Source organism: Melampsora larici-populina (assembly GCF_000204055.1).
Source record: "Melampsora larici-populina 98AG31 unplaced genomic scaffold MELLAscaffold_19, whole genome shotgun sequence".
NCBI classification, from domain to species: Eukaryota; Fungi; Basidiomycota; class Pucciniomycetes; order Pucciniales; family Melampsoraceae; genus Melampsora; species Melampsora laricis-populina.
The window spans coordinates 191,108-209,841 of NW_006768783.1; the positions used below are offsets into that span (position 1 = coordinate 191,108).

An 18,734-nucleotide genomic window follows, 5' to 3' on the forward strand; every position below is an offset into this window, starting at 1 on the left:
CAATGCACACAACCTGCCAGTTCACATAAGGATACAAATAGACATGTGATTCAATTTAAATATTGTGGAAAGACTTGCAAATCAGTGTGGTGTAGACATGTAAAAACAATAAAGATTGAGGAATTGCAAGGATTAATGCCTACATAATACATATTGGAAGTCTGTGGTAGCAATGATAGGTAATTAACCAGTAGCACAAATTTCCACAGTGACAGTAAGCAACGGGTATAATAAACAAGCGATCATGAGTCACCTATGTTGCTTGAATTGCTGTGCAATAAGATTCGACAATTGAATGATTTGTGGACCATCAGGTGTTTTGGAACATCTTCTCAAATGGTGCATTTGGAGTTGTATGCAGTGGAATGCAAGACAATATTGGCCAAAGGAAGATGTGGAGAGCTTTGGCATTGAAGGAGTGTTTCTGCTATCAGTTGAATGGTGCAGCTATCTACCATTGTACTTGAAAAGTTGGTAAGATGTGAGCGCTTAGAAAAAAGAGTAATTGTGAATGCATTGTAAGGTGTCACACTTACAAACAGACATGTAACAGGTCATACAGTACAGTAGATACATTTAGAGTCTAGATTATTGTTGTTTTTCTTTTTCTTCCCTCTTTCTCTTTATTGGATTCTTTCAGTTCTTGAGTTTCTATTCATGTTATTGGAGGTTAATGTTTTCTGATGTTCTTTATGAACTAGGCCTGGTATTCCGCAATTCACTTTGGGTCTAGATGACTCCTGTGTTGTCTTGTGTCAAATTATTGTCATAATTTTATAGGAATTTCCATGCATCTTGAAATCATTCTTTTTGAAGAGAGGTCTGAGAATGCTCATCATCAATAAATCCAATATGGATGATTTATAGACAATTTGCATGGATTTTGAAAGTGGTGGAAGAACATGATTGTAGAACATGAGAATATAGAAACAATCAATGGAAGTGATGTTTACAAGACAAAGGGATAAAGCAAAAGCATGTGGTAGATAAAATGAAAGCCCAGATAGATTTTTAGCAATAATGTACTGTACAGCCCAGAATGGTAAGTTGCAATATGATACCTCCGCAGAAAGCAAAGATATTTGCTTTTGCACTGCCCACATAGTTGTCTTGGCAACAAACATCTGAGGAGTCCTCGGATGCCCCCCCAAGGACAAGGGCACCCAAGGAATGCCTCTGAGGCAAAATTTGGCTGTTGCCATTGCCTCGGATTGGATCCTTGGATAGAGCTTCCCTTGGGGTCAAAATCTGATGTCTCCTTGGATTTTAACATCTGAGGTAAATTTTCTGGCTGTGTTGACAGGTTACAAAGAGTAGGAAAGCAGAAACATAAGATCTTTCAAATGAATAAAAGATAGAGTGAAAATGACAGATGAGGTCAAAGGGAAATATTTGCTTGTGATAGGGTGTCTCTTGAAGAGCAGATTCTGCATAGAAATAGAGGAATGGTACAGTGATGTTAATGTTGGAAATTCTTTTAAATTTTCTCTTCACAGGAAAGTGAAAAAGTTGGTTTAGCATCAGAACACCTAGGAGAGTGTATGTTTGGTGAGATGACAGAGCAAGGAGGCCTTTGGAAATCCCAGGTTCAACAAGAGGATTAAGCAACCATACATGCATAAGACAAAGCAGTGATGAAAGGCATTCTGTGGGCATCACTTTGGTCAAATAACCTCTGGAGGCTCACAAGTCACAAGCAGAGTGTGTCAGGTTCCCTCATAGAATCACCCCCTTTGAACATAACTCCTAGCATAAATTCTGGGGAAATGCTGTACAGTGGGGGCTTATGGATTTGAGTTCTTGTGATAGCCACATAGAGCATATAATTAATGCATGAGGACTCCCAAAAATATCTCCGACATCTGATCAATGATTAAGTCAATTTTTTCTGTGGCTGCAGTTTGCATCAGGATTTGAGTTCTTTGGAAGTGATACTTGAGGACACTGAATGCTTCCTCAATCAGATTGAGGTCAGGTGAATACAGTGGTAGGTAGATGATCTGTATACATATTTCTTCTGCTAGCTCAGCAACTTGTCCTCTGTGATCAATACAGCAATTGTTCAAGACCCATCCTGAATTAGATTTGGGATTTGGATCCATGACTGTAAGCTCTAGAAAAATAAACGTCAACACAAAGTAGACCATGGAACCAAAGTGGGAACATACAAGCCAATGCTTTAGAGAGCGCTCAAAATCCAGGCAATCATATCTTCCTCCTTGGCACTCCACATCCAATACACCACCCCTGAAAATCTCTGGGAGAAGGAAAAAATGTTTACCACAGCAACTCCAAGGTACTTGTTTGGTACACTACCCACATACTGCCCTGCCTTTCTCTTGTCTAAGGAACCACTCTTGGATTGAAATTTCATCTAAATGAGGAAGCAATGTAAGTGAGTGTTCAACTTATTGCTCATCAAAAGAAAGTTTAACTTGGCTCACCTAGAAACACAAGCATGTTTGTGGTCAGGCCACCCACCACACGCAGATACCTGGCTTGTATTGAGAGACTTTGACTTGGATGAATGGTCCAAGACTGGTTGTGAGTGAAGTTGAGATGGTTGTTGAGGTCTCTGGCAATCTTTGCTAGGCAGAGCCATATTCCAGTCCAGCAATACAGCACTTTTTGGTACTTGTCCAAGTACAGACTGTTCAAAATCCCTGTCTAAACCCAACAAAGTCCCTCCCTCTTGCTCACAGGGAGTTGATCAGGGAGGCTGCTTGTGAGGGTGAGCATGAGCAAGAGACTCTGTTTGATTTAGACTCCGTCTGATTGCAGATGACAAGCATCAAAAATAGATTGGTTCTTTTCAGCATTGCCTTTCAAGCCCTCACTCTCAATGGTTTTGTCTTCAATGTTTGTTGTCCAACCTTTCTGATACTCCCACCTCATCAGTTCTTCCTATATCTATACCAATCAGATGGTTTATCCAAACCATAGACCTTTACAAAGCATGAAACCTCTTCAATCATTGATGGATCCTTGGCATCTCAATCTTATAAAGTCAGTCCAGATTTGCTTAACAATCTGACTTAAGTTTCATTTTATTTTCACAGCATTACTAATACAGGTGATCTTATAAGCATAATCATATGAGTTGTCACCATGCCTATCTGAAATTGTGAGTCAGACCAACCACAGTGCTTGAGTAGAGATTTGGCAACACAGTCAGTCAGACTCAATGAACCAGCCTGTCAAGCTAAGGATTATGTAAAATCCCTCTGAGTCCAAGTGTGATAATTTTATCAATAGATTTGGCAAGTTTGTTAAATTAATGAGTTAACCCCCTACATGTATAACCTGTTAGAAAGAACAAACATGTGAAATGTGGATTTAACAACACTGGAGATTTTCTTGGAAACAATTGATGTTTTTTTTATGAATATTCCAAAAAAAAATATATAATTCCAACTCACCTCTTATTCACCAAGTCTTTCTTTTTCTGAATTAAATTAATTTTATGTCTTGTATTTAAATGTCTTTCAAGTTTGTTTATTTTGACACTAATCATACACCAAAACAAATTGTCTGTTGTTGTAAAATATACTCATTTTATTTTGTTTTTTTAAAAAATATAAACAGATCACCTTTCTAAAGGTCCTAAATTAAAAGTCTAATTTTGTGGATATTACAAAGCTTTTTTTTTGCTTTCTTTGAGATACGTAGCTATCTCTGAAGTTTCTTAAAGAAAAATGGTTTTAACAGGTACATAAACAAACTTGAAATCACTTTATAACTTGATTTAATTATAACTATGTATATAAAAATCAATCTTTTTGATTCCTTTGTCTACTCCACAAAAAGAAAAGGGGTACATACATACATAAATGATAAGACCATCAATCAAAAGTCTTTTTTTGAAACAAAGGTCAAATTCTTCAAGGATGGTAAGTTTTTGGATTTCAAACAAATGATATACTCAAGAAAAGTACAAAGATAATGAGTTATGAAGATGTCAAGAGGTGTATGGATTGAAATTGAAGGAGTTCTAGGAGGTTCTAGAAGGATGAAGTTCCAGGCAGTACTGATCCACACCTCAAGATTTCCTCAAGCAAACTATGTAAGCCGCTCACCAGCCCGTTTGTCGCGCCCTCAAAGATACCCCAAGAAAAGAGCCAAGACTTAAAAGTCCTAAACTATCACTCTAGATCACCTCATCTTTATTTTCACAAGAGATCTTTGTAATTGAACCAGTTTTTTGTATGGTACATGGCATGGAAAAGTGAAAAGTGGCTGTCCAGAGATCGCAAGCTTTACAAAATGGATGAAGTTTGAAATGAAAAACCTTTGATGAGTCTTTAGTGCATGTTTATGGTGTTTTTTTGCACCGGTGTTTTTTTGGCGTCAACTTTCGGATGATCTGAATTGGCAAGCAGTGGCTGTGTATGAATATGTATGTATACTACAAACGTATCAGGCTAAATAAATTTAACGAGGCTATGAACCAAAGCCAATTGAAATCCAAAATGAAAAGATTGAGATTGAATTGATCTAATTTTAAAAAGTATGGAAAAGAATTGATAAGGATGTGAACGTCAAAGAACGTCAAGGTAACGATAGGAATTCGAAATTCAGGCTTTTTGTTGAAGGAGAATAGATTCAATCAAATTCTTGATGATGTTCATCCGACCGAGTCAGCTAAATCAAGAATCCCTTGACGATTTGGTGAAGTTTGTCTTCAAAGCTGTTTATTTATCATCTTCCCTAGAAAACCTTTTTTACAATTTAAAGAACAGTTTTACTTTTGATCCACTTTTCAATTCTGACATCGATTGAGATTTATCATCTTAAATTCTCCTCATTCATCTCTCTATACCTTTTCAAAAAGTTCTTGATCGATTCATTTACCTACTTACTTTAAAACCGTCTCTTTCTTTCTTTCGATCAAAGTTTTCTAAATTTAAGATTCAAAACGAACCCCTTCAACAAGTCTTTCTTAAAACGAGTTACACGAGTTCAATTTTACTCAATCAGTTTATTTATAAACCTTTGAAACCTTTTTCTCGATTTCTTTACATAAATCCGCGGTTGGGTTGTTTGATTTGAATTTAAGTTTTAGTAGGGTTAACCTAAGTTTGATTTAAACCTAAGTTCTAGGTGGTTCCACGTTGAAGGGGGGGTTTAAGGGGTTGTGTTGTCTTACCACTCAGTCAGAGTCGAAGCCATCCCATCCCATTTCATCTCATCTCATCCCAATCATAATCCATAAGAACTACGAGACAACTATCAAGATCAAGATCATATATCATTCCATTCAAGTTTCATTATAAATTTATACTTTATCTCATTCTCATCAAAAGATTGTAAAACCACCATATATAAATGATGTCGACTCCTTCTCATTCACTTGATTTATTAACTTCCTCTTTTATCCATTCTACTAGTCATCCAATTCATTCTATCCCAATCTCATCTTCTTCTCCTACTCCATCTTCTTCCAATTCTGATATCTCAATCTCTTCTAAACGTAAAAGATTAGATGAACTCGAACCAAAACCCAACAAATCATTTAAATCATTAAACAATTATGATCATCTACCATTCGATCCTTTTAACCCTCATCCTGGCATGACAAAAGAAGAACGTAAAATGGCTAGAATGATTAGAAATCGAAGTAAGTCTAGCTCCTTTCATGCTTTTGCAAAACTCATCTAAATTCTAATTCAATTGGTTTGATCCTTTAGCCGCTGCTCAAGCTTCTCGTGATCGAAAGAAAGAACATGTCACCGAATTGGAGGCAAGGGTCAAAGAATTAGAATCTCAACTTCTTCAATTCCAATCTCAACCTTGTCCTCATCAATCTCATCATCAATCTCACCCTGTCTCATTAGAACCCTCACCATCGATTTTGAATCATTCAATTTCGAATCTGACTTTTGATTTGGATGTCTTCTCGACTCATTCATCCAATCAAACACATTCAAACTTATCTGATGCGATCGATCCTTCGATCATCCTTTCACCATCTTCCAAGGATTCTGTTCTTCCTTCATCCGATTCGACTGATTCAAAATCTATCTCATCTGCTCCTAGTCTTCCTACTACTTTATCGCCTGCTCAAGCAGAATATCTCTCGACGGTCCGTATTCATCTTCTAGAGGAAGAGAATGCTCAATTGAAAGCTAGATTAGCTTTCGAACTCAAGCGTTCATCTGAACCATCCACCTTTTCTGAACCGTTTACGAACAACATCACCGATCATCAAGAACCCATCAATTCAATCGTACCTCCGTCCATCCCAATCAATTCTTCACCATCCTCATTAGCTCCTTTTGAGCTTGATGATGGACTTTTAGGTTTGATCCTTAAAGAGGAAGAACTCGAAAACTTATTAAACTCTGAACCTAATTCAAGTCTCCCTTCTTCAATGGATTGGAATTCGATCTTATTTCCCACCGAATCCAATCAATCTTCTTCACCATCTTCTTCATCAAGAACACCCAATGAACCTAATCCGAATCATGAATCAATCTCAACCCATCCGAGTTTTTTAGATCCTACTTTAATTAGTGGTGAGAAGAAAGCAGTGACTCCATTACCTCTCCGTTCAATTCGATCCGATCAATTTGGCCCGGTTCTCACCGATTGCCGCCTCGTAGCAAGCGAGGAGGAAGTTTCCCTGCAGCGGATCAATTGGAATTTAAAGAACTGTGTGGCTCAAACGAACGATCTGAATTGGATGTTGATGTGGTCTTGGCTGGCCTGGAATCTATCTCAAATCAAAACAAAGGAGATGTTGGATTTGATTCTACCCTTCAGAATTCATTATCATCATTTGGGTTTTTTGAATCGTGTCAAAGACATCAAACCAAAGAAGAAGAAGAAGAAGAACGATCAGAAGAAAAAGAAGAAGAGAATGGATTTCATAAGTTTTTTGATTTGTTGGATGAAGAGTTTTGATTAGAAAAATTGGAACCCAAACCGAATTTGAAGGATGTGGTTTCGATTGGATTGTGATTTGGTTTGTTGTTGGCAAAAAAAATATTAGTGGATTGATTTTGATTATAGTTTTTATTTTATCTTTTTTTTAACTTAAAGAAAAGAAAAATAACTTTGAATTATAAATGAAACGAAACGAAAAAGAAAACCGTCGAGAGTTGTAAAAGCATTTTTTGTGATTTTTGTGATTTTTGTTTTTTATTTTCTCTTCTCTTCTCTTCTCTTCTCTCTAGCATACGTACTTTTTTTTATTACTTTTTTTTTTGATATATTGATAAAAATTGATTTTTTTTTTGTATCTGGTTTTATATATAATGAATGACAAAAAAAAACTTTAGAAATCATCAAAGAAAAAAGTGAGGAAAATTAAATTCAAAAAAATTGTTGGATTTTTGGATTTTGAGTAAGAGGTTCAAGGATTGAATTTGTTTACAAAAAAGCTTTTCGATTTGGTTTCTTTGGTTGGTCCTTCATACTTGGAGTACCAATCATGTGAGACCGGTTGTGCTGGAAGTTGAGGCCAGACCGCAGCGATGGTCTTTTGGTGAGCCAGGTTTGCAAACACAAAGCTTATGAGTGTGTCCAAATTGTTATGTTTGCAGACCGACCTGCATGGGAGATGTTCTAATGACCATCATGAGTTGACTCACACCACAGTAAAGTTAATAAAAAGTGATGTAATGATGAGTTGGAAAAGAAATCAAGAAAAATCGATTTCATGGATTCAATGAGAAAACCATTCAATGATTCTCAACCATTGATTTTAAATCAGTTTAATTTATCAAGTTCATGAAGAACTTTAGTTTATGAGATTATGAAAAACTTCAAAACACTTGTTGACTAAAATCCAATCAAAATTAATAAACACACCTGGACCAGATGTGAATCTTTCTAAAACCCAATCAATTTCTAAACCAATCCAACATGATCTAAAAGTATAATTCTCTTGATAATCCAATGAGTCATGACATAGAATTGATATATATCTACATATAAACCCAATACCTCCGCCGTCTCCCAAAAAAATAACCACCAAAACTGATTCTTATCAAACTGAAATCTAAACCTCCACCTCTCAAGAAAAAAAAACCACATGTTCAGAAGAAAAAACTAGAATGACTAAGATTGGGTTTCAACAAAAACAAATGAATTGGAAAATCAATCGGGTTTGAAAACAAATGTAGGATTATCTAACACATTCGATTGCCACTTGATTAGCCCAAAACCTCTTAAACTCTTTCACACGAATTTCTTGATGATCATTAAATCCATTAAGATTCTTCTTCTTCGTATTTGTATTCTTATTCTTATGATGACGATAATCTTCTTGATGATGATGATGATGATGATCAAAACGATCAACTCCATCGACTTGACTCTCAAAGACCTTCACTCCAAAATCTCTAAACCCCCAACCTAATCTCATACATAACCATGGCTCATTTCGAATCTCATTCCATAGTTTCTTTAATTCGATTTCGTTTCTTTTCCCGTGCATTAAACCTTGAATGGTTTGTTTAATCAATTTAATCAAACTGGTTTCGATTTCTTGATGTTGAAGTTCGATAGGTTCAAGCTTAGGTTTACAAGTCAATCGAAACCGTTTATAAACTTTAATTAACATTAACGTTTTGGATAAACTCTGGTTTGAATGATCATCTTGATCATGGGTTTTCATCTTGTTTAAGAATCCATGGTGGAAATCAATTAAATCAATTGAAGATAGTTTTAAAAGTCGATAAATCAAATGATCCTCATCCTTGGAAAGCGTTTCACAAACTTGCAAAGTGTCATTCAACGTCAATTGATGATTTGTAAGTTGATTAGATCCAAGTAAATAATCGATTAATGATCTTGGATCTTTTTCTTTCGAGATTCGAATCATAGATTCTTTGATCAATTCTTCATTCAATTGATTTTCTCCATTCGAATTCGATGAAGCTTTTAAAATGATCCTTGACATCTTAGCTGAAAGACTTGATGAATCAGATGGTTCTTGGAATGAATGATGATAGAGTTTATGGAATTGGTCTTGAGTAGATTTAAATTGAGAGAAATGATCTAATAATCTCATCTTGGACCAAGCTTTTAATGATAGATGAGAATGATCTAAACCCATCAAAGAGTTTAAAAACAATCTACATTGATGTCTAACTTCGTATGCTTTTCGATTTCGATTTCGATTTTGGTTCGATTTGATTTGAATCGATGCAAATCTACAAATCACATCTAATGATAATCGATTAAATCTCAATCCATTCATCTCTTTTCCATCTTTCAATTTCCTACAAATGATTCGAACCGAATCCAATAAATCGGTTGAGGTTTCTAAATCATCCGTCGTCGATCTAAGATGTAATAATAATCCAGTGACTTGTCTTAATGATCTATTCTTCAATTTGGCTTCTTGATTGGCTTTGATCTTAAACTCTGATTCAAACATCAATTCACTTGCAAGATCCCAACGACGACGCCTTAAACAAATATCAATAAATCTTAATTGACTAAGTTGATCCAATCGATTGAAATGTACTTTAAAATACTCAAAGATCTCATCATCTTCAGTAGACCTTAATCTAGTTTTTTTAACTTTCCAACAATCACAAGGTCTCAGTCCATTCTTCAAAAACAATCTTTTTCTAATCCTCATGAGTCTTCTCATTTCATAATCATCAACCTGATTGAAGTTTCGATGATCATCTTGAGTTTTTACAGATTTCTTCCATGAATCTACAATTTGTGAAACCGCTTCTGATTTCCACATTTGAGAAAGTTGAATCCGATCTGGTTTAGATGATCTACTCAATCGAGACAAAAGTAAAGTAGATCTTAATCTTAATAATGAGAAATGTAAAGTCTTTGATTTCGGTTGGTCTAATCGGATCAACAATCTTCCAAGTTCTTCTAATTCTTGATCATCTGTTTGGGTTGATCTGAGATGATGATGTATCTTGGATGTGAGTTGAAGTGGTGTATAAGTTGATGATGTACTATAACTTCGTTTGGTATTGAATTTTGAATGATATGATTTAGATGTAGATTGAAGTAATGAAGGGAAGATGATGTGTTGATGATCATGTTTTTTAGTTGTAGGTTCATTAGATGCGAATAAAGGTTTGTCTGCTGATGACTTTGAAGATGGTTCATGATGATTTGATGATGGTTCAGATTTGAATGATGAGATTTTGTTTGGTTTTGAAGATGATGATGAAGAGATAAGTTGAGAGATGAAATAAGGTAAAGTAGTTAGTTTGATAAGTTGAAATAATAAATGAGCAGGTGATGATAATGTTCTGATGGCTGGTTGAGGTTTGAGAGATTTGTTTTGCTAATGAAGTGAAGTGTTAGTGATAGTGTTAGTGAGTTGTTGATAAAAGAATAAAGTTGTACTGACGATTAAGTGATTAGATTCAAATCGATTTTTGAACATTAGACTTCCTCTTGATTGGTTATTATCAAGAACATTAAGATCCTTCAACTTTTCTTCAATTCATCTGTTCTTGCATTTCTAAACTTTTCACTCAACTTCACTCTCAAGACTGGAGACTGGAACCCATCCCTCGGACCTATCTTGTATGGTTTTTAAATCGGACTGTCGAAATTACCGACTCGGACCGGATCAGTGATGGCTGCCTACCGGGTCAACTCAAGAGCACATCTCATCCAGATTATAGATAACCAGCACAGCCTTTGGAGATGTTCAACACTTCAACCTCTGCACTTCAGTCCAACTATCCAAGGGCACACTGAATGGACTTCTAGACTCAGTGCGTTTGACGGTCCCATAAACATCCAAACATTCATGTTTTTCACTCAACTCTCATTAATGATTCAAAACCTTAGCTAGCCTACACAAAAAATTACATTCGATTACTCATATGATGTGATGTGTGAGTGAGCTATCAAAGAAATCAGAAACAAATCCAAACTACAGAAAAAACAAGTTAAGAAAAATCAAACCAAATCTGTGAGCCATGAAATACAACAGATAAAATCATAGAGAAGATTGTGTTTGATCTTGATAGAAGATATTGAAAGAAGCTATGTACTTAGGAGGATATTTGTAGTAAGAAAAAAAAACTTTGCCATACTCAATAGATGAAAAAAAGAATCAAGACCGTATCGTATATAAATGTATGTAGAAATGTTTCAAAAGAAATCACCTCCACCAAAATCACCACCTCCAAAATCACCACCACCAAACATATCACCATTATCATATCCATTATCATATCCATTTTCATATCCCTGTTCATAACCACTACGTATTCAAAACCAAAAGAAAAAAGTCAATTTCACATACGCTTGTATAACTCAAAGGAGAAAACAAAAAGAAAACTCACTTATCATAACCATGATGTCCACCAATTCCTCCAAGCATAGAGCCTAATAACATTCCACCTGCTAAACCACCTGCACCTGCCATCAATCTAAAAAACGAAACCCCAAATCAATCACACAATCCGATTAAAACCAGAAGAAAGAAACAAAATCAGTTTGAACCAGTTCCTGTGAGCTTATTAGATTCGTGGTCACATACGGGTTCATCCCAGCTCTACCTCTTCCATTGTTATTACCCATCATTTGTGGTACAGGTCTTTGTTGTTGATAAACAGGTTGTTGTGGTTGATAAACAGGTTGTTGTGGTTGATAAACAGGTTGTTGTGGTTGACCAAACCTAAGGAAAAAGTTTAAAACCAGAGATCAGATCATGGATTTCGTTTTCAAACCAAAACCCATCAAAAAGCATAAAACCGAAGCTGGATAGGTAGATCGGAAAACCAAACTTACCCAGCTTGAGGTTGTGGTGAAGTATAATGTGTTTGTCCATAACCTGTACGGTCTTGTCCTTGTTGATGATCAGATGGATGTGTCCAATGTGAAACCGGTCCACCAGGAGCGAGTGTATCAACATAATAAAACCTTTGATATCCATCATGCCATTCTCTAAAAGAACGATGCAAGGATCATTAAGTTTTGTAGATCGATTAACAAAAAGATAGTTTGAAAAAATCACTTACTTTACCCATCCCGGTGGTAAAGCTCTTTGATCAGAACTTCCAGCTTGATTCATAGAAGGTGAAATGGGCGTAACAGGACTTGTGACTGTAGGTGGATAAGGATTGAGTTTAGATGAATTCTGATGATTGTTGTTGTTGTTGTTGGTAGCAGAATAAGGTGGTGGTGCTGGTTTTTGACTACTACCAGTCTTGAGTTTATCGAAAAGTCCCATTTGGTTGGTTCGGTTTTCTTTAGAAAATGATGATTCAATGAGACTAAGACCAAAAAATAGTCGAAGATGGTAAATAAATTCAAAACTTTCCAGTGCATATACAGTCTTTGACTTTTATTTATCGGTGAAGCAGTGGCTGTGCAGTTTCGAGTTTGGAGACCCGATTTGGACTTTCACCTCGGGCCGGTGTGTATGCGGTCCGCAGAGCCCGCAGTTTTAAATTGTCAAAACCGGATGGAGTCTGGAGAGATGCACAGCTCTCGTTCAAGTTTCACTATACATATTCCTTCTGTTTGAATCATTTCTTCTATTGTTTTGTCATGCTCAAAGCAACTTCACTATGTAGTTCATTATTAATGAATGTCCCAAGACCTTATATGTGTGCTCTAAACCTACGTCTAGAAAAAAACTTTATGGTGATCAAGAGATGTGTCCGTACTTGATGTGATTTCCGTCTTCATCTGGACTTTGTCGCTGACTAAAAACAACTTCTTTCTCCATATCACTATACGTGATCTCAGATTTAATTCACCTATACTCACTTCATTTTGATTATCATCAGCTCCTGTTGTTGGTTACTTTGTCAAACCTACACTTTGCATGATTTTGGAAAGATAGCCTGATGGAAGAGATCAATCAAGTAAGTGGCGTATTGATCTATAAGTCTGTTGATCGTGAGGCAGACGCCTTACAAATAGAAACACGAGAGATACGATATCAATTGTAACTTGATGATCAATCAAGTAGAAAAATAAAATTTCTAAGCTTTGTTGAGAGTCAGACTCAGACTCATAAGAACAGATAGAAGATGTTTGACTGGTCGAGGAAGCAAAGTCAGATCATTTTCAAACCCATTGAGTCCAAGAGTCCAAGCAATCTGTTTGACAGATGGAGAAGTAGCTATCATACAAATCCTCATACAACAAGATATGTAGGAAATCAAACATCGACACGTCAATCTTTTGATACACTCTCGATCTCTCAACAGTTGAGGTTCAACTTACAATCAAACTTTAGTTTTAAGGTGATTTTTTGTCCGGGTGTGATGACTGCATCCTAAGTAGGGGACATAAAATGTAATTTCTGACCGACAAATAAGGTGGCAAAGATGAACAATAATGTAGTAATAGCAAACACGCGAGGAGATTGCATCTTGTAGTAACTTGAGGTTTATCTTGATAGATGATGTGAAATGAGTTTTGATCTGGGAAGAATATGGTTGGATTATATTAAAAGCACCTGAGTTATATATTTGAGTGAGAATCAGATCTGAGCGTGAGGCTCTTTCTGCTAATACTTATCATAAAGTTGATCTTATAAATGATTACAAAGCCATGCTTGAGAAAAATGGTAAAAATGGAAGAATAGTGTGATCAAAAATCACCACCAAAGTCATCACCTCCACCAAACATTCCCCCATCATCATTCCCATTATCCTCGTAGCCTTCTTCATATCCCCTAAAATCAAGTCAAATGTGTAAGACTTCACAAATACAAGACATAGGATAATAAGCTGAAAGAGACTTACTCTCTACGTTCATGATCTCCCTCGAGCATCGATCCTAGCAACATCCCACCAGCGAGACCACCAGCACCAGCCATCATGCTACGTGATACGACGGAAATTTGGATTCGAGTCTTTTCAGATGGAACGATTAGCACGCGCGAACAAGACAAGAAACTCGTACGGATTCATTCCACTTTTTCTTCCTCTTACATCGCTACGTCTCTCATTCATCTGAGTGGGAACTTGTTGATACATAGACTGTTGAGCATATCTGACCAATAAGGAACAATCGAATCAGTATACCAATCTGTAAGAGGAATAGAAGTCAGGGAGATTCAAATCAAACAGAATAAAAGGAAATCATACGAGTGGTGTCGAGGATCTTGTGGGTAAGATGAACCAACGAAATTTGATACTCGTCCGCTCGAATGGTTCGTATTCATCTCGGAAGGATGAACCCAATGAGATTGTGGACCATTTAAAGCATTCGAATCAACATAAAAATAACGATGATGTTCTTCACTCCATTGTCTAAGGATCCAATCAATCAGTCTTTCCCATAATAAATTTTACTTTTCGGATCAAGAATCTCACTTTACCCAGCCTGGAGGAAGTGATTGATCTTCATCATATTGATGACCATTTTTTTTACTATGGGGAGGTAAAGGATTGCTCGCTCCTACAGGAGGGTAAGGGTTGTTTGTAGAGTCTGGGGCGTTGGTATTACTATCAGGACGATTAGGAGTTGTGTGGGAAGATTTTTTTCCGCCCGACAAGAGGTCAGATATTAACCCCATGTTGATTAATATCTTTCGATCGTCTTTCGATATTTTAAAAATGGAAGGTATTTGATAGGGAGAAGGGACGACGGAAATGAAGACGGAAATGAAGTGAGTGATCAAGGTGTTTGTAAGTTATCAGCTCTGACGTCACATTTCTGACTTCCATGTCTTTCCAAGCTGTGTTAAAGATGATCAGCTGCTCATTCCAAAGCAGGTCTTTCAAATCAAACTCAATTTCACATTTCCAGTCATGACATCACATAGCTTTGAGCTGTGAAGTCAAAACCCAAGCTCAGTTCGTATCTCTTTCCACTTGGTCATCCAGTATTACATTTCATAAGAACTTTGCCATATGATCGACGTTGAGGACTCATACATTTGTAACTTCATATTACGAATATCACACATCTTACTAACCTGGAGTTTGATCAGGATTCAATCGCGGATTTTCTCAAAAAATTGAAGGTGATCGACCATTATCAGAATCGATTTGTGATATTCAAGTATCCCACTTCCCATCTCAAACATGTTCACATAATCTTTCATCGTGTCAGTATATAGGTGTCGGTGTGCAAAGGTTTAGCTGGTTTAGCACTGTTAAAGTTGGCGTATGTAGCCTCAAACGTGACATCTGCTTTCTGCTTTGGCATGAAACAAACTTGCTTGCTACAAGGGGTCGGCACGATGTTTTTCGCGATTTCCACCTTGCGTAGGAGGGAGGACTTCGATGCTCTCCGAAATCTCGACCAACAGGCACTCCACATCAGGCACTCAGCCACTCGACCATGCATCTATTCAACATGAAGTCATTCCGGACCATGGTGTTGGTGTTCAATTGGCCTATTTCACTGACCGCTATGGGCGTTTGGGATGTGACTAACACGATAGGTCATCCTGTTGCAAATACGGAGAGCCATGCAGGACCATGGTCTCGCTTGACCGAACCCATACCACACGAGACTCCATCGCAACCTGTCGTTTTTACACTCATTTCACCTCTTGAAAACGAAAGACAGACTCTGGAAACTCTCAAAGACTCTTCCAAGCATGTTCACCACGATACAACACCTCAAAGTACACAGCCTAGAATACCTATCTCGCAGGCAAAGCAGGGGTTACAGCAATCTTTATACTCGTGAGTGTATTTGACCAACATTGATCAGACATGCCAATCTTTTTCTGATCCTCAGTTGCTCAATAGTGGTTTACAAGGGTCCTCGAGTACATTCAACCCGGCTAGTCTTGCCAACGGAGAACCCCGAAAGCACATACCGGTTTCGTTGTTCAAATCAGCACTACGCAAGCGCCCGGTTCACACTCATGGACTTGAATATCAACCTCCCAAGAATCAACTGCTTCATGGCCATTCTTCATTCGATGACAATGAAGTATTCATCAGTCAAGGAGAGATGCGTCGCCCATCCATAGATACCGACATTCACATCGGGACATCATCGACTTCCCCAAATCAGCAGCCCTCACGGTTGCAATCCGAGCGCCCTACAACTGCTGCACTCGAGTCTGAAAAAAATTCTATCTCAAAACTCAAAGCACCCCGCAAAGAAAGAACTAAATCTGATGATCCATTGACTACCAAAAATCATGAACCCAATATCGAAGCTATAGCGAGATATTACGGTCAAAACTGGCGTAAAGAAAAGAAGAGAAAGGAGCGATTATTGCACAATTTTGATGCCAAACTTGCTCAGAAGTTTGTGTCAGATCCGATTCATCAATCGATTTCACCTAGGGAATTAATTGATGAATATGAAACTCAAATTCAAGGATTTTTGGACTTATTCGGAATGACAAAACGTGAAAATCCTGAGCATACACTATATTTGAAAATAAATATGCGAAAACTTTTAGATAATTACTTAGAAATGTTGAGCATATCTTCAGAAGTTGTTTTCTCGAATCATTTACACACCAATATGAAAGAAGACCTTCGTGATGGTTACAACTGGCTCGTGGCAAGATTAGAAAACCTTCCAAGAACTGAATTTGACTACTTACCGGTTCTAGGAAACACTGAAAGACCGACTGAAGATAGAGACTTTGTGGAAAAATTTGTTGGTCTTTCTGTATATGAGGGTACGGCCTTTTGGCTATCTCATAGGTTATATAATTCAAGACGTAAAAGAGTGGCGGCTACATATGTAATAGAATTCATGGCTCAACATCGAAATCATTGGATCAAGTACTTGACTCCTTCCAGTGCTCCTAAGTTAACTGTCAGAACTTTTATGTCTTTCACAACGAGGGTAAGACCATTGAAATATGGTACTGAAAATACTAAGGACGCTGTCAATGTTGTCGGCCACGAGATGCCTCAAAACACGCAGCCTACATTACCTATTTCAGAGGCAAGGCCGGCGTTAGAACTGTCTACAAACTCGTGGGTGTTTCTGACTCGATTTGATCAGGAATAAAAATCTCGTTCTGATCCTTGATTTCTCTACAGTGGCTTCCGGGGTTCCCCAATTACATCCAATCCACTTCTTCGGTTGTTCTCACCGGCTAGTCGTTCACAAGAAGAAGCCTCGCTGAACGCATTCATGTCATTGTTTAGATCAAGACAGCTCAAGCGCCCATTTCATACAGATCAAGCTGAATCTATATCCTCGAAACAAAACACTCCTCAGAATCCTCCTTCATTTAATGACAATGAGGGATTCATCGATCAAGTAGAAAGGCATCGCCCAGCCAAGAATCCCAAGATTCATACCTTGGCATCTTCGACTGCCCCAAATCAGCAGCCTCCACAGTCACGATTCGAGCCCCCTGCAACTACTGCACTCGAGTCTCAAATAAATTCTATCTCAAAACTCAAAGACCATCGAGATGAAGGAACTACATCGAATGTTCCATTAAATACCGAAAATCATCAATCCAATGTCAAAGCTATAGCAAGATATTACGGTACAACCTGGTATCATGAAAAGAAGAGAAAGGAAAAATTATTGCACGATTTTGATGCCGAACTTGCTCAGAAATTTGTGTCAGAACCTATTCATCAAACCATTTCACCTAGGGAACTAATTGATGAATACGAAACTCAAATTGAAGGATTTTTGAACTTGTTTGGAATGACAAAACGTGAAAATCCTGAGCATACACCATATCTGAAAACAAATATGCGAAAACTTTTAGATAATTACTTAGAAATCTTGAGCATATGTTCTGAAGTTGTCTTCTCTAATCATTTACACACAAACATGAAAGAAGATCTTCGTGATGGTTACAACTGGCTCATGGTAAGATTAGAAAACCTTCCAAAAAATAAATTTGACTACCTACCGATTGTTGGAAACACTGAAAGACCAAGTCAAGATAGAATCTTTGTGGATAAGTTTGTGGGTCGTCCTGTAGATGAAGGTACAGCCTTTTGGTTATCTCATAGACAATATAATAAACGACGTGAAAGAGTGGCGGCTACATATGTGATAGAATTCATGGCTCAACATCGAAATCATTGGATCAAGTACTTGACTCCTTCAAGTTCTCGGAGTCATACGTTACATGTCACAACCTTTATGACTTTCACAAATAGGGTAAGACCATTGAAATACAGTACTCCAAAATGAAGAAGATAACAAGCAAGGTGAGCTGAGACAAGGTGTGATGGGGTTATATGGGATGGTAGTCTATATGTCATTGTAGAAGAGCATTTCATTATCTTGATATGTAGCAACAATGGAGGCTCACGACTGACTAATATACCTGAGCTACAATGCTTGGTTCTGCAGTAATGCAACTTGAATTGTGGGGTTTTCCTGGAATTCATGTGCAATATCTTAAGGCGCAACCCGGCTGGAGGTCTGAATATTTGCATATTCTCCTGAGCTATTCTGAAGACAGATAGGCAAAGTCTGGGTAAATAAGGGAGAAGAGCAGGAAAAATGATGAACAAAGATGAAAAACAAAATATAATTGACTAAGTAATCACTAATGATTTCTTGTGGAAAGAAATATTGATATAGGGAGATTAATTATCTGAATTTTTAGAAATGAAGTAATGATCATTTTTGAAAGGTCAAAAGAAATAAAAAGATTATAAAAAACTTGGCCAGAATAAATCACTTTCAGAAGGGACAATCCCTCTTCCATTTCTGTCCTTCCTCTCTCAATCTCCTACATTTATAACCCTTTTGCCGTGATAGGCTTCCCTCTCTGCACCTGATGCAACTTTTGGAAGATGATGGTGATCATCATGACTGGTCTATCACAATGTCATTGCAACTATAAAGCAAAAGATATTCATTATCAC

General features: G+C 37.2%; 5 protein-coding genes across 5 annotated transcripts; 2 read left to right on the top strand and 3 right to left on the bottom strand.

The window, feature by feature from the left end:
- Positions 1-5,177: 5,177 nt before the first annotated feature.
- On the top strand, positions 5,178-7,288 carry MELLADRAFT_77808 (uncharacterized protein; the record flags this gene model as incomplete). The annotated part of the gene is made up of 2 exons (XM_007410142.1): positions 5,178-5,617; positions 5,688-7,288. 2 exons carry the CDS (start codon positions 5,326-5,328, stop codon positions 6,905-6,907), a joined length of 1,512 nt encoding a protein of 503 aa, XP_007410204.1.
- Positions 7,289-7,632: 344 nt separating this feature from the next.
- Positions 7,633-8,388, bottom strand: MELLADRAFT_71902 (uncharacterized protein; the record flags this gene model as incomplete). Its single annotated transcript, XM_007410292.1, has 1 exon — positions 7,633-8,388. One exon carries the CDS (start codon positions 8,366-8,368, stop codon positions 8,129-8,131), a length of 240 nt encoding a protein of 79 aa, XP_007410354.1.
- Positions 8,389-10,725: 2,337 nt separating this feature from the next.
- Positions 10,726-12,271, bottom strand: MELLADRAFT_74828 (uncharacterized protein; the record flags this gene model as incomplete). The annotated part of the gene is made up of 5 exons (XM_007410291.1): positions 10,726-11,203; positions 11,286-11,372; positions 11,483-11,620; positions 11,734-11,889; positions 11,964-12,271. 5 exons carry the CDS (start codon positions 12,173-12,175, stop codon positions 11,092-11,094), a joined length of 705 nt encoding a protein of 234 aa, XP_007410353.1.
- A 955-nt stretch (positions 12,272-13,226) lies between these two features.
- MELLADRAFT_71904 (uncharacterized protein) lies at positions 13,227-14,630 on the bottom strand (the record flags this gene model as incomplete). The annotated part of the gene is made up of 4 exons (XM_007410290.1): positions 13,227-13,633; positions 13,704-13,953; positions 14,049-14,213; positions 14,277-14,630. The coding sequence occupies 3 exons, from the start codon at positions 14,477-14,479 to the stop codon at positions 13,818-13,820; spliced, it is 504 nt and encodes a 167-aa protein (XP_007410352.1).
- Positions 14,631-15,264: 634 nt separating this feature from the next.
- MELLADRAFT_77811 (uncharacterized protein) lies at positions 15,265-18,258 on the top strand (the record flags this gene model as incomplete). Its single annotated transcript, XM_007410143.1, has 3 exons — positions 15,265-15,599; positions 15,666-16,862; positions 16,929-18,258. The coding sequence occupies 3 exons, from the start codon at positions 15,265-15,267 to the stop codon at positions 18,049-18,051; spliced, it is 2,655 nt and encodes an 884-aa protein (XP_007410205.1).
- Between the last annotated feature and the right edge of the window lie 476 nt (positions 18,259-18,734).